This window comes from Callorhinchus milii, unplaced genomic scaffold, assembly GCF_018977255.1.
Source record: "Callorhinchus milii isolate IMCB2004 unplaced genomic scaffold, IMCB_Cmil_1.0 Scaffold16, whole genome shotgun sequence".
In the NCBI taxonomy this organism is placed as follows: Eukaryota; Metazoa; Chordata; class Chondrichthyes; order Chimaeriformes; family Callorhinchidae; genus Callorhinchus; species Callorhinchus milii.
Genome location: NW_024704757.1, coordinates 15,386,372 through 15,400,391, shown reverse-complemented (window position 1 = coordinate 15,400,391; position 14,020 = coordinate 15,386,372). Strand labels below are relative to the sequence as shown.

Genomic DNA, 14,020 nt, shown 5'->3' with positions numbered 1-14,020 from the left:
TAATTATTATTATGATGATTGTTATTATGATTATTACGATGATTGTTATTATGATTATTATGATGGTTGTTATTATGATTATTATTGTGCTGCTGGTGTGGTGTTGGAGGCTGTGGGGATCAGGTCAGTGTGAGACTGAAGGGTTAATGAAGTGGGCGGGGCGGGGAGAGGGGTGGTTTCGGAAGTGACGTATATCCCGTGACGTCACACCGAAAGCGGTCTATCTGCTGCTATGGGTGACGAGGCGGCACTTCCGGCCGCGGGGAAGATGGCGGCGGCTCCTCAGAGCCAGACCCAGAGCCAGGGTCAGAGTCAGGGCCAGAAGCCGGCGAAAGATGGCGACTGGTCCTTCCTGCCCCTTGTCCACGACATCATTAAGTGGTAAAGCCCCTCAGCCCCCCTCCCCCCCAGCCCCCCTCCCCCCCCCCAGTCCCCCCTCCCCCCCCAGTCCCCCCCCAGCCCCCCCACCCTCCAGCCCCCTCCCCAGCCCCCTCCCGCCCAGCCCCCACCCTCCAGCCCCCCACCCTCCAGCCCCCCTCCCCCCCAGCCCCCCACCCTCCAGCCCCCTCCCCCCCAGCCCCCCTCCCCCCAGTCCCCCCCCAGCCCCCCCCTCCAGCCCCCCAGCCCCCCTCCCCCCCAGCCCCCCACCCTCCAGCCCCCCTCCCCCCCAGCCCCCCACCCCCCCTCCCCCCCAGCCCCCCACCCCCCCAGTCCCCCTCCCCCCTCCCCCCCCAGCCCCCCACCTTCCAGCCCCCTCCCCCCAGCCCCCCTCCCCCCCAACACTGTTTAAAACGTTGGCCCAACATTTAATGACTGCCCCTGTTTTTGTTGTTGAATGCAGCATGGACAAAGACAGTCAGGACGTGCATCAGGAGCTCAGTAAGTTGAAGATCAAGTTCCAGGAGACCCGGGACACGATTTCTTCAATGCCTGGGATTGATGTCAGTCCTGAACAGCAGCAGCAACAGCTTCAAAATTTGCAAGATCAAGTTCGCATCAAGAAAGAACTTCTGCAGAAATATAAGAGTCTTTGCATATTTGACATTCCCAAACAATAAGACACGGACATTGCTGTATTGTGCCAATAAGGAGATTCCATTCTGAGTCCACACTTTTGTTGCTCAATGTATAACTTGTGGAGTCCTGTAGCTCAGTGGTTAGAGCACTCGCTTTGCAAGTGAGAGACCTGAGTTCAATTCCAGGCAGAGGGCCAAACCTCGGGCAAGTTTCCTTACTCCACACAGAGCCTAATAATAATCCCTCCAAAACCAAAAACAATAATAAATTGGTCATTTTTAATCTACGACTGTTTGTGGGACATTGCTGTGCGCAATTGGCTGCCGCGTTCGCCCACAAATATACAGTCAATTCACTTTACAGTGTGTTCTGTGAAGCGCTTTGGGACGTCCTCCCGACGTGAAAAGCGCTATATCAAATGCAAGGATTATTATTATTATTATTATTATTATTATAACTGTCGAAATACATGTTTGTGTGTTTGGAAAATGGTTTGCTAAGATCTTTCTGTCTGCGCTAGTCTGCGCTACTATAGCCCAAACAGACACGGAATAGGAGAGGATAGTTTACTGGTAATGTATAGTCAGGTTTAATACTGACCTTTGAGCATAAATGATAACTTTCCATTTAATTACTGTTTAACTAATATGCCCAACTTTACGAGAACGGTTTGAGATGCGAATTTCCAATAGGATTTTCATCAGTTCAGACTTGCATTCACATCTGTTTGTCAAATCCAGTTCCTTGGCTCACATGCTGTGTTTACGTAAGAACATAAGAATTAGGAGCAGCAGTAGGCCATTCAGCCCCTCGAGCCTAAAAGGATGCAATTCATGATCTGAATTGGCTTTTCTGTAGCCTTGATAAAGAATCATTGTGATTTTTAAAGTTGCCAACAGTCAAATGCCCCACCTATAAACTGTTACTGGCAGCAGGAAAAAAAGGCAGCAAATCTGTGAACCGAACAGTTGCCTATATCAGATCCCTCATTATTTCTAAAGCACAACTATGGAAGATGGAGCTGTTTTGAAGCTTCAAAGCTGACGGGAAGTAACTTGTGTTACCGTTGAAGTGGCCAACAAGGGGTATCGCTAATGAGAGAGATCACAGATGGATTTGTTTGGGGCAGGGGAGATCTTGTAACATAAAATAATAATAATAATCCTTCCATTTGATATAGCTCCTTCACATTGGGAGGAGGTTTCATAATGCTTCACAGGATAACTTGGGTTATGTATTAAAATTTCATTACAGCGCTATTGATGTTTCCCACCTCCATAAATTAAGACCTTTCACTATGAATTATGGCTTTTTGGGTCTTATTCACAATTCAATGCATTCTCATGGTTAAGATATAAAATTAAGAGAATTCTGATAATGAGAGAAGCACTTTGTTTAATGTGTGGAATCAGAAAGTGCCATCGGTGGTAAAATATAGAATATGTAAAGTATATTTGAAAGGTGGATGTGCATTTTGGGTTAACTATGATCTTGTGTGTTGGCCACAGTTAGGTAGGCACAAAATGTTTATGTTTCTATTTATGAAGAATTTTTTTACATTGTTTTCAAGAAATTAAATTGTATAATTTTCTAAAAATGGTGTTTTGTTCACTCATTCAAGTAGCAGCTTTAGCAATTTGAACAAACGTGGCCTTTCAGCCCACGCAGGCTCTCTAACGTGTCTTATTTGCTAGTTCAACGTGTATGAATATACAGTGTGAAGCACTTGCTGAAGGCGAGCGCTGCTTTTTTGCAGCGAGATCGATCTGGCTGATTGGAAAACCCAGCAAGACAGACTGTCATTTTGTATTAAAGTCTTGGTACTTTTCTCAAAACAGCGTGGAACAATCACGTTCAGACCACTTGTAGCCACATTTGCAGCCAAAGTTACTGCAAATACTTTGCAATAGTATATAGGAATGACAAAAAAATCTTGAGTTACATGTACTATATAAATAAAAGCTTTAAAAGTTCGGGACTTCGGGAACTTCCCAACATGAAGAAAGGCGCTATATAAATGCAATTTGTTGTTAGTAACATTATTGTTAATAACAATAATAATCTTTTCATTTGACATGTGTTGTGAAGGTGAGCCTTCCTGATAAACACAATAAGAGAAGTTCCCAAGACCATTCTCACTCAAGTAATAAACCAGGATAATATAATAAGATAATGTAGTAAAATAATGCCACAACAATAATGCAAATGCAACGAAACCTGCGGGTTAGCACAACCCCTCGGCACGTTTAACCCTCTCAAAGCGATTCACGCAAAGAGTTAATTTCGTTGACTTTAACCCAAGGATTGGCTTCATAACTTGAATTGAGAATGGCTTATTGTGTGGTGTGTGTGTGTGTGTGTGGGGGGGGGGGTGATGGGGTGGGGAGGGGGGCTGTTGTGGTGGGCTGCAGAATGAATGGAGTTGTCTCTTGCAGTTTAAACCGAGCCAAGACTTGCTGTAAGATCTGGATCTTCCTTGATGTGGTTGTTCACGATGGGACTCTACAATTCCAGTCCCATTGCCAGGCGCACATCAACACATCACCGAGGGGATGAAATGATAGCAGTAAGGACTTGCGAGAAAGCTGGGGGTAGGGGGGGCGTTTGAGGAGAGGAGAGGTGCGATTTTACACTCAAACGTGTTATATTGACCATTATTCTGTGGGGCGGGGGGTGGGGGGACCTCTTTGCTATGAAGGTTGCCTTGACAAGGTGTCGATTAACCTCTGGAAGTCTCCTGGCAGTCCAGAGCTCGCATTTTCGGGGCGTTTTCTTGTGGGCGATTGAAAGTGACACCAAAATAATCGTGGATTTGGGCAGAGAAACATTCATTCACTGTGTACCCCCTCTATTGAGGTGCCAAGTGGATAGACAGCGGAGTGGGTCTGAGCGTGAGGTTACAGTTGTCGGTTTTAAGTTGAAAAGAACGTTTATTTTAAAAGCTTTCTTGTGAAGTTCAAAGGTTTTTTTTCGGTGGGGGTGAAGGGGAGGTAACTTGTGTTGAATTGAAAGAATTTGGAATATTATGGATTGGGGTGAAATCATTGCAACCTTCACCGCCTGTTCTTGGGATATATAATGAATGAATATGTGATATTTATTACACAGAATATAATGTTTAAAAAGTGACTTTTGTTTGGGGGGGGAATAGGGTGAGAGAATCCCAAGATTTGTTTTTTTTGCCATAGTCAACGAGTTTATAGAACAATTACCCTATTATAATATTATAACATAATATTATAGTATTATAATAGTATTACTATTACTGTAATGATTGTATTACCAAGTGTCTGGACTGACTGTGCAAATAATAGTCACCACATCAGAAAGCAAACATCGTTTCAAAAACATTTATTTTTTTCATATAGATTTTTTTTTTTAAAAAACGCGTTGTTCATATTTTCAAGTGTTTCTTGTGGTGACAATTGCGCACTGACCGCTGTAAAACAGTCTGTGTTTGTGGGTGTGGGTGTTTGGCTGTGTTTGTGGGTGTTTGGGTGTGTTTGTGGGTGTTTGGGTGTGTTTGTGCGTTTGTGTTTGTGGGTGTGTTTGGGTGTGTGTTTGGGTGTGTGTTTGGGTGTGTGTTTGGGTGTGTTTGGGGTTGTGTTTAGGTGTGTGTTTGGGTGTGTGTTTGGGTGTGTTTGGGTGTGTGTTTGGGTGTGTGTTTGGGGTTGTGTTTGGGTGTGTTTGGGGGTGTGTTTGGGGTTGTGTTTAGGTGTGTGTTTAGGTGTGTGTTTGTGGGTGTGTTTGGGTGTGTGTTTGGGTGTGTGTTTGGGGTGTGTTTGGGGTTGTGTTTAGGTGTGTGTAGGCATTTTGTCAACGACAGTTTACAGCTGTTTGCACACGCGGATCATGTTGGAGTCGATACATGTTCCCCTTATACTGTACGTGAAAACAAATTCTAGAAAACCCGACACACGCGGCACAGTGTGTGGGTGACCCACATAACTGTTTGCAGTGGAGACTCCCCCACACCCACACACCCACCAGACACACCTGTCCTCGCTCCCCCACATCAAACACCCCCCAGTGCTCTGTGGTGTATCCATCAGTCTCTAACGCCTCACTGGGAGCCAACGACCTGCCAGAGGTGCTTTCGGAGATGGATAAACTACTCCCCCTCCCACCCCCCCAACCCCCAGACCCCCCCCAACCCCGTTGAACGCCATCCACACAGCACATTGAACGGTTTCCCAGTCAGAAAACCAACCACCCGCCTCTCCCCCGACCTCCTTGTCTATCTCTGGCACGTTTGGGCGGATGGAGCTTCTGAACCCAACTAAGGCTCCATTACTTTCCTTTCCATTTTCCCCTTCTCTCTCTTTCTCTCTCTCTGTCTCCTCTCTCTCTCTCTGTGTCTCCTCTCTCTTTCTCTCTCTCTCTGTGTCTCCTTTTTCCTAAGCAAAAAAATAACTTCCATAACGTGGTCCACTGGGGCTTAGCTGATGGCACACCTCTCCTTGTCTCTGCTGTGAGAGCCGCCGATGGCTTTCTCTTTGATGTACATCAAGTCACTGTGGACGCTGGGTCTCCGGGCAAAGGGGGCCACCACCCCGTAAGCGTCCTCATCTTTCAGCTTCCTGCTCCTGAAGCTCTTGCGATGCAGAATGTCACAGTACTGGACCGACACCTTCCTGTGCAGGTCGGGGCTCATCTCGCTGGGCAGCTTGGCCATGGTGAACAGGGCCTGGAACATCTCGTCCAGGCTGGTGTTCCTCTTGGCAGAGATTTCGAAGTAGGCGCATTTTTTGTCGCCCTCCACCAGCTGCTGGACCTCCTCTCTCTGCACCTCCCGGTAAAAGTCCCTGTCGCCCTTGTTGCCGCAGATGACTATGGGCACGTCGATGTTCTCCTTGGTCTTGTTCTTCAAACACGACTTGGTCTCCATGATCTGCTGCTTCAGCCGCTGCACCTCTTCGAATGAGTCTCGGTTGTCGAGGCTGAACACAAGGATGAAGACATCGCCTGTAATGGAGGGAAGAACATCCGACATCAGCACAAAGGCTGTTTCTGAATCAACCTCAGCATCTCCTCGTCTGCCCCCACACCCCCCTCCCTCTCTCTCTCTCTGGTGTCCCTTTTCCAAGCAAAAATGACCATCTGCCCCCCCCCCCCCCCACGCCCCCCCCTCACACACACACAATATACAGTCAATTCAGTATATAATGTGAAGCGCTTTGAGATGTCTCGGAGACGCGAATAAGGCATTACATCAAATGCAACGGTTACTTATCATTATTATTGTTGTTTTAGACATTAAAAAAGTGCAGTAGAAAGTTTCCCCCTTTCTCCCCCCCCCCCCCCCCCCCCCGCCCCAACCACCCCCCCCCCCCCGCCCCAACCAACCCCCGCCCCCCCTCCAGCCCGAAACAAGTGATTGTAAAAATCTTCCCCTCTTTCCACCCCCTAAATATTGGTCAGACCACTGCAGGGTTGTCTCAACCACCCCCCCCCCCACCACCCCCACCCATCCTCACCCCCACCACCCACACCAACACCCCCACCCATCCTCACCCCCACCCCCCACCTCACCCCACCCACCCATCCTCACCCCCACCCCCATACCCCCACCATCCTCACCCCCACCCACCCATCCTCACCCCCACCCCCATACCCCCACCCATCCTCACCCCCACCCCCCATACCCCCACCCATCCTCACCCCCCCCCCCCCCCCCCGCGGTGTGAGGTGTCTGTACCTGTGAGGATTGACAGGCGCCTCATGGCCGGGAAGGGATGGTTCCCAGACGTGTCCAGGATGTCCAGTTGATAGACATCCCCGCGGATGCTGTAGAACTTGCGGTGGAAGTCCTCGATGGTCGGTGTGTACTGCTCCTCGAACTTGCCGTTGAGGAAGCGCGACACGATGGCCGTCTTACCCACTTTGGAGGAGCCCAGGATGACCATACGGTAGCAGTTCTTGGCGGGGATGTTCAGCTCAGGGTCGCAACAAGACGTCTTCTTGATCATCGCGACTTGGACGGAGGCTTCGGTTTGGGTGGGATTGGGAGGAGATGGAGGCGAGAGGGTCGGCACCGCCAGACAAGTGGTACCCCCACAGCGAAGGCTGAGGCTGAGCTGAGGCTGAGCTGAGGCTGAGCTGAGACTGGAGCTGAGACTGGAGCTGAGACTGAGCTGAGACTGAGCTGAGACTGAGCTGAGCTGAGACTGAGCTGAGACTGGAGCTGAGACTGAGCTGAGGTTGAGCTGAGCTGAGACTGAGCTGAGACTGGAGCTGAGCTGAGACTGAGCTGAGACTGGAGCTGAGCTGAGACTGAGCTGAGACTGGAGCTGAGACTGAGCTGAGGTTGAGCTGAGCTGAGACTGGAGCTGAGCTGAGACTGAGCTGAGGTTGAGCTGAGCTGAGACTGGAGCTGAGCTGAGACTGAGCTGAGCTGAGACTGAGCTGAGGTTGAGCTGAGCTGAGACTGGAGCTGAGCTGAGACTGAGCTGAGCTGAGACTGAGCTGAGGTTGGAGCTGAGGCTGAGCTGAGACTGTCCCCCTCTGCGCTGCGGTGTGTGGCTGACGGTGCAGTGGCCACTCACTGCCTTTATAGCTGTGGGAACCCGAGCGCTCAGCGCGTCACCAGAGACGCAGCGCCGGACTCACTCCATGTAAACACCGGGACAGTCTGAGCCCCACTGTGTCCGCCCTGCGTCAGTCCCCATCCCCACCCCCACACCAGCCCCACACCAGCCCCCACCGCAACACCACCCCATCCCCACCCCACACCAGCCCCACCCCAACACCACCCCACACCACCCCACCCCCACCCCACACCACCCCAACACCCACCCCCAACACCACCCCCAACACCACCCCCACCCCATCCCCACCCCACCCCAACACCACCCCCCACCCCAACACCACCCCCACCCCAACACCACCCCACCCCACCCCATCCCCACCCCCCAACACCACCCCATCCCCACCCCAACACCACCCCATCCCCAACACCACCCCAACACCACCCCAACACCACCCCAACACCACCCCAACACCACCACCACCACCACCCCAACACCACCCCATCCCCACCCCAACACCACCCCATCCCCAACACCACCCCAACACCACCCCCACCCCAACACCACCCCAACACCACCCCCATCCCCACCCCAACACCACCCCAACACCACCCCCACCCCAACACCATCCCCACCCCCACACCAGCCCCCACTCCAACACCACCCCATCCCCACCCAACACCACCCCCATCCCCACTCCAACACCACCCCCATCCCCACCCAACACCACCCCCACCCCAACACCATCCCCAACACCACCCCCATCCCAACACCATCCCTCACCCCAACACCATCCCCATCCCCACCCCAACACCAACAGCACTCAGCCCCCACTAACTGGTCTGAAGGGAAGGGAGGGAGGGGTGTGTGTGGGTGTGGGTGTGGGTGTGTGTGTGTGGGGAGAGTGTGTGTGTGTGGGGGTGTGTGTGTGGGGGGAGTGTGTGTGTGTGTGGGGGGGGGGGGTGTGGGGGTAGTGTGGGTGTGTGTGTGTGGGGGGGTGTGTGGGTGTGGGTGGGGGGGGAGTGTGGGGGTGTGTGTGTGGGGGTAAGAGTCAACAGGTCAGTGGAGAAATCAATCAAACCAAAGAGTATGGAGTTTGATATTCAATGACCCCCTTTTTTTCCCGTTTCAAACACATTAAAATACAACACAAACCTCTACAGTCACTCCTCAACCAAACGTGGAGCTGAACCCCTGCAATCACCTGTACACCAGAGAGACAGTGCCACAGCAATGGCAGCTCTGGCACTGAGGCAGATTGGATCAATCAATCAATCAATCAATCAATTCATTATTGATAATAATAATTATTATTAATCAATCAATTCATTGTGTGGGATAAGAAAGATGTGAAACAAGAGACAACTGTAATCAGGTCCTGGGCCAAGAAAAAGACTTTTTTTTTAATGTGTGTGAAAGAAACCAAGTGGATATCAGATGACTTTTTTTATTTCCCCCCTTCCCCCCCACCCCCTCCACCCTTCCCCCCACATCCCCTCCCCCCCCATCTCCACCCCCTCCCCCCCACCCCCTCCCCCCATCCCCACCCCCTCCCCCCACCCCCTCCCCCCATCTCCACCCCCTCCCCCCCACCCCCTCCCCCCATCCCCCCTCCCCCCACCCCCTCCCCCATCCCCCACCCCCATCCCCACCCCCTCCCCATCCCCAAGAAAAAATGCAAGAACCAGAGAGCAGGAGGTACCCGGGGAATCCCGGGGGAACCCGAGGTTTCCAGTTGAGTGAGTTTTTTTTTAATAAAGGAGTTTTGAAGCAAAATAAAAAAAAAATGCGAATGAAAAAGAGTTCAAACTATGGGCAAAGTTTTCCCCCCAATTTGGATGGGAATCGGTTGGGGTTTGAGTTTCGGTGCAGTTGTGGTGCGGTGATGGGTTTTGACTGATGTGGAGAAGCTTCAAACACAGAACAACCTGTGTTTTTAACTCATTGTTTTTTCTCTCCTCCTTTCGATAGTCGTCGCAAAAGAAACCGAACAGAACAGAACAGAACACCCGGAGAGTCACTTTAACCACAGAGATCACAGTGGGTACAACTACTACTGACTTCGCCCTAAGGGAGAAATGATCATTGTCCCTCTCCCCCTCTGGTGATGGTGATGGTGATGGTGGACCATATGACCGAAGTCTGTCTCTTCGGGTAATTCATAATAATATTATTCGTTTGGGGAAAAAAAATCATTACATGGGGGGGTGGGAGGGGAGAGGGTGGGAGGGGGAGAGGGTGGGGGGGAGAGGGTGGGGGGGGAGAGGGGGGGGGAGAGGGTGGGGGGGGGAGGGGAGGGGTGGGGGGGGAGAGGAGGGGGAGAGGGTGGGGGGGAGAGGAGGGGGTGGGAGGGGGGGGAGGGGAGAGGGGGGGGGGAGGGGAGGGGAGAGGTGGGGGGGGAGAGGAGGGGGAGAGGGGGGGGGGGGAGGGGGGGAGAGGGGGGGAGAGGAGGGGGGTTTGGAGAGGAGTGGGGAGGGGGAGAGGAGGGGGGGGAGGGGGGGGAGAGGAGGGGGGAGGGGAGAGGGTGGGGGGGGGGGATGGCTGGGGGGGGAAGGGGATGATAGGTCGTTCAATTGGAGCGAGTTCCCCTCTCTCCCCAGCAGGGGGCACTCCAGAGTAACCAGCGCCACATCAGCACCAACTGATGGATGTTCCCAGAGTTGGGCAACTTGAGGTCAGTTGTCACATCCAAACACCTTCTCGGGTGAAATAAACTCACTCGGCCCAGACTACACATAGAACTTGGGACCGCATAAATATATATATGTATATGTGTGTGTTTTAGCTCCTGAGCACTGCATTTTCAAGGGAGAGCTTTTTATTAAGAACGGCGGAGAGTCGAGAACGCAGGGACTCATTCAAATAATAATTAATAATAATAATAATAGTAATCCTTGCATTTGATATAGCGCTTTATCATGTCTTCAAGACGTCTCAAAAATAAACTCGGTGCTGTGATGGGAGGGGGACACTGCACTGGTGAACGATGAGGTCAAATGGACCGATCTCTCGCGATCTTGTCTGATATTTATTTTGCGTGCGATTTGTTTTTTTTAATCTCTTTAGTCGAAGCCCCATCTCAAAGCAGTTTAGGGCGAGGCGAGGCGAGCAGCCCGGTGAAAAGGAAACAAACAAAAGTTTTTGTTCAGTGTGTGTTTTTGTTGCAAACTGTATCATCACCAAAAAAAACGATCACGACCGAGCACTTTGTGATCGAGACCAAACTCCGACTTTGCTTTCAATAAACAACGTTGTCGTGAACAAAAACAGACGCGTAGAACGTTGGCTGATTCACACTCAAAAGTATTAAACCCAGCATTCGCCAAGTGCGTGTTGCATAAATCTTTGTAAAATTCTTTGCTGTATTTAATGTAGATCTGTGTAAAAAAAAAAAAATCGAATTCACTGCAGTTAGGGAATTTATCCGCGGCTTCCAAATATGTGCCGTTACACACAGAGCGGGCGCAAAAAACATTCACACATTGAATTGTGGGATTAGGGGCCGGGATCTGGAATACCACAGCATTATCCTGAGTGAATCCCAGTTCACGTGACTCCCAGATTGAAGTTATTTCAGTGAGTTCCTGCTCACTATCCCATCTGTTTGCGCCAGGAACTTACTTCGGAGGCTGTTAAGACCCCGTTCACTTGGAGCAACCACTATCTAATTGTACTTATTCATTGTTTTAATTATTTACTGATTAGCTGATGATTTATTTGTGTGGGAGTAACCGAAGTGCACAACAACATCGTGCATTTATAGAGCGGGATATGTGGATTTCACCTGAATCCCTGATCCACGGAATTCCTTTTGAGAAGCACTGTTCTGCTGTGAATCGTGAGAGCTTTTAAAGGAATCGGTTGTTGTTTTTTATCGAGATCGTTTTTTTTTTGTTGTGATCCACTCGTGGAAAACAACGACGTGAAGGCAACAGGGTCTCTCTCTCGCGGGTGTCGCAAAGGCAATTCGTAGAAGTGACTGGCAGCTCGTTTCAATGAAGCGGCGATTTTTTTTTCTTAAATTGTGTGGTTCGTGACGAATCCACATCACGAGCAAAGCTACATTCAATTACTTTGTTCAGGAGAGCAAGAGAGACTTGCTTAATTCTTAACACGGTAGGCGACCTAAAACATATGCTTGCTGAGCAGAATCCTACCACAATTTTACACTTAGCTGTAAGATATTTTCCAGGTATTTTTAAGACAGCTCTCACATTTTCTACTCTTTCTCCACGTGAAATGTTGCACTTTGGCAAGGTATTGGAGGCAGTCCGCTCACAGATTTACACAGTGAACTCCCTGTGTAGTGCTTTGATACCTCCTGCTTTCCTGAAAGGGGCTCTTATCAAATGCAAGGATTATTATTTATTATTATAATCCACTGGACTACACTGAGTTTATTCTATAGTTGTGTCTATGCTACGGCATCTCAGCGCCTCGGGACATCCTTTTGACGTGAAAGGTGCTTCAGTAAACCTCACATCAGTCATATCAGTTAGGACCATACATTTAACATGACTTATGCAAAGTCATATTAAATGTATGGCAAACTTTAATAGAATATAAAATCTCGAACGGCACTCGGGACGGTTATACGATTTACACAGATCTATGCGATTTATGCGAGTTTTACTGTATAGAAATGCAATTTGCTGTTGTTGTTGTTGTTGCTGGTAATGCCCTCTGACTTGCATTATCTCACATAACACTCCACTGGCAACTGCTGTCAAGAGCAGTCAAACACGGGTTTGTTTTGTGGACAAACATGACAGGCATTAATTCGCCTCAGCAAGTCCCATAAACAGCCATAAGGTGAATGCAGCGTCTTTCTTCCTTCTTAAATATACCGTAACGTACAATTCTCAAATTAGAATACCACAGCCCTGTTTAGCGTTTGTGCCTTGTCCCAGTTATCCTGAATAAGATTCATCCCCCCACCCCCACTCCCACCCCCTCCCCCCCACCCCCCTACTCATAAGGATAAGTCTTAGGCAGAAGAGGGAAGAGAGTGAGTGGATCAGTTAGTATTCAGACCTGATAACTTGTGGTCGTAAGTCTAATGCACATCTGACTGAACTGTCATAATAATAGTAATAATAATCCTTGCCTGGGTTTCTGACACCATGGCACAAGATGTTTTCCCTGAAAGCTGTGTAACAGTATTAGCCTAACAAGATGGAGACATGACCGCACTGTGATCCTTATTTGTCTGCGGGCAATGTATTTTGAGGAATGTGGTTGTAAGTGAGGCCATTCATCGTGTTTGTTACTTTCCGAAGAGCTTGCAGTCTTTCCCCCTCCCTGAAGGTTTAATTTCCGCTTCGCAACAACAATCGGGTCTGCGGCTGGGAGTGCGTCTGACTGACTGACCACTGTTCCGCGACCTCCTGAACCTCAGCAACTTGTGGGATCTGTTCTCATCTTTGCGCTGCCATCGTTCCCCTTTACAAAATGTAAATCAATGATAATAATAATAATAAATAGTAATGACAATAGTTGCATATTTGATATTGCGCCTCATCACGTCGTTGAGACATTTCAAAGCGCTTCGCAGAATATACTGTAAAGTGGAGTGACTGTGTATATTGTGGGCGAAACGTGGAGGCCAACTGCGCACAGCAGTGTCCTTTAATGTACCTAACAGTGATTCCTTCATTTAATATATCGATTGTATTGTGTATAATGTCAACACGTCTTGAGTTCACGAGTAATTGCTGTCAAGCGCAATTGACTATTTATTGGTTGGAAAAACGCAGCCGCCATTTTGCATGTAGCAAAGTCCCAGAAACAGCCATGAAGTGAATGCTCAAATTCCGTGCAGGAGTTTTGGCCGGGATAGCAGTGGAAACCCCCGACCCCCCCACCCCACCCCACTTCTCTTTTCAAATAGTATCACAGGATTTTTAACAGTGACTTGGACAGGCAGACAGGACCTCGGTTTAACATTTCATCCAAAGGTCATTGGCATTAAACCAAGGTCCCGTTCCCTTTGATTTCGTGCCCTAATTGTTGATCACGATCACTCTGTCTGCAGGTTGCAAAATGTCACCAACGGGAAACAAAAATAGGTCACAGTTCACAGGTAAAAATGCCCCTGTGTTTTGCCTGATGGCTTGTCCAGTCAGCAGCTTTGCGGATGGACAAAACTAATCTCATGTGACAAAGCGTTAATGATTAGGACGTTAAACGCAAACAAACAGAATGTAACAATTAACAGTAAATCCCCCACTAAGTTAAAGGAGAGGCAGAAACCTCGATTTCGAAGCAGGGCAATTTCAGGCACACCGACCGCACAGAAGTTTGTGCTGTTTCATGGCAGGATTTTTTTTTTAAAATAAGGGGTCACACAAATTGGGACTCCTTCCTGCAACCGGAAGAACTCTACCCTCGTGAGATCTGCTCCTTGAGGGCGTCCCTCTCCCAGGGAGTCGACAAGAATGCTCATGGAAAACGAGAGCCCCGTTATCTGTGGCTTT

The 14,020-nt window shown here is 49.5% G+C and overlaps 2 protein-coding genes across 2 annotated transcripts; one reads left to right on the top strand and one right to left on the bottom strand.

The window, feature by feature from the left end:
* Nucleotides 1–223: 223 nt before the first annotated feature.
* med9 (mediator complex subunit 9) lies at nt 224–1,181 on the top strand. Its single transcript, XM_042341124.1, has 2 exons — nt 224–381; nt 842–1,181. Exons 1-2 carry the CDS (start codon nt 233–235, stop codon nt 1,056–1,058), a joined length of 366 nt encoding a protein of 121 aa, XP_042197058.1. The 5' UTR covers nt 224–232; the 3' UTR covers nt 1,059–1,181.
* A 4,190-nt stretch (nt 1,182–5,371) lies between these two features.
* rasd1 (RAS, dexamethasone-induced 1) lies at nt 5,372–7,113 on the bottom strand. The gene is made up of 2 exons (XM_042341104.1): nt 6,716–7,113; nt 5,372–5,982 (listed from the first exon to the last, which is right to left on the bottom strand). The coding sequence occupies exons 1-2, from the start codon at nt 6,984–6,986 to the stop codon at nt 5,456–5,458; spliced, it is 798 nt and encodes a 265-aa protein (XP_042197038.1). The 5' UTR covers nt 6,987–7,113; the 3' UTR covers nt 5,372–5,455.
* Between the last annotated feature and the right edge of the window lie 6,907 nt (nt 7,114–14,020).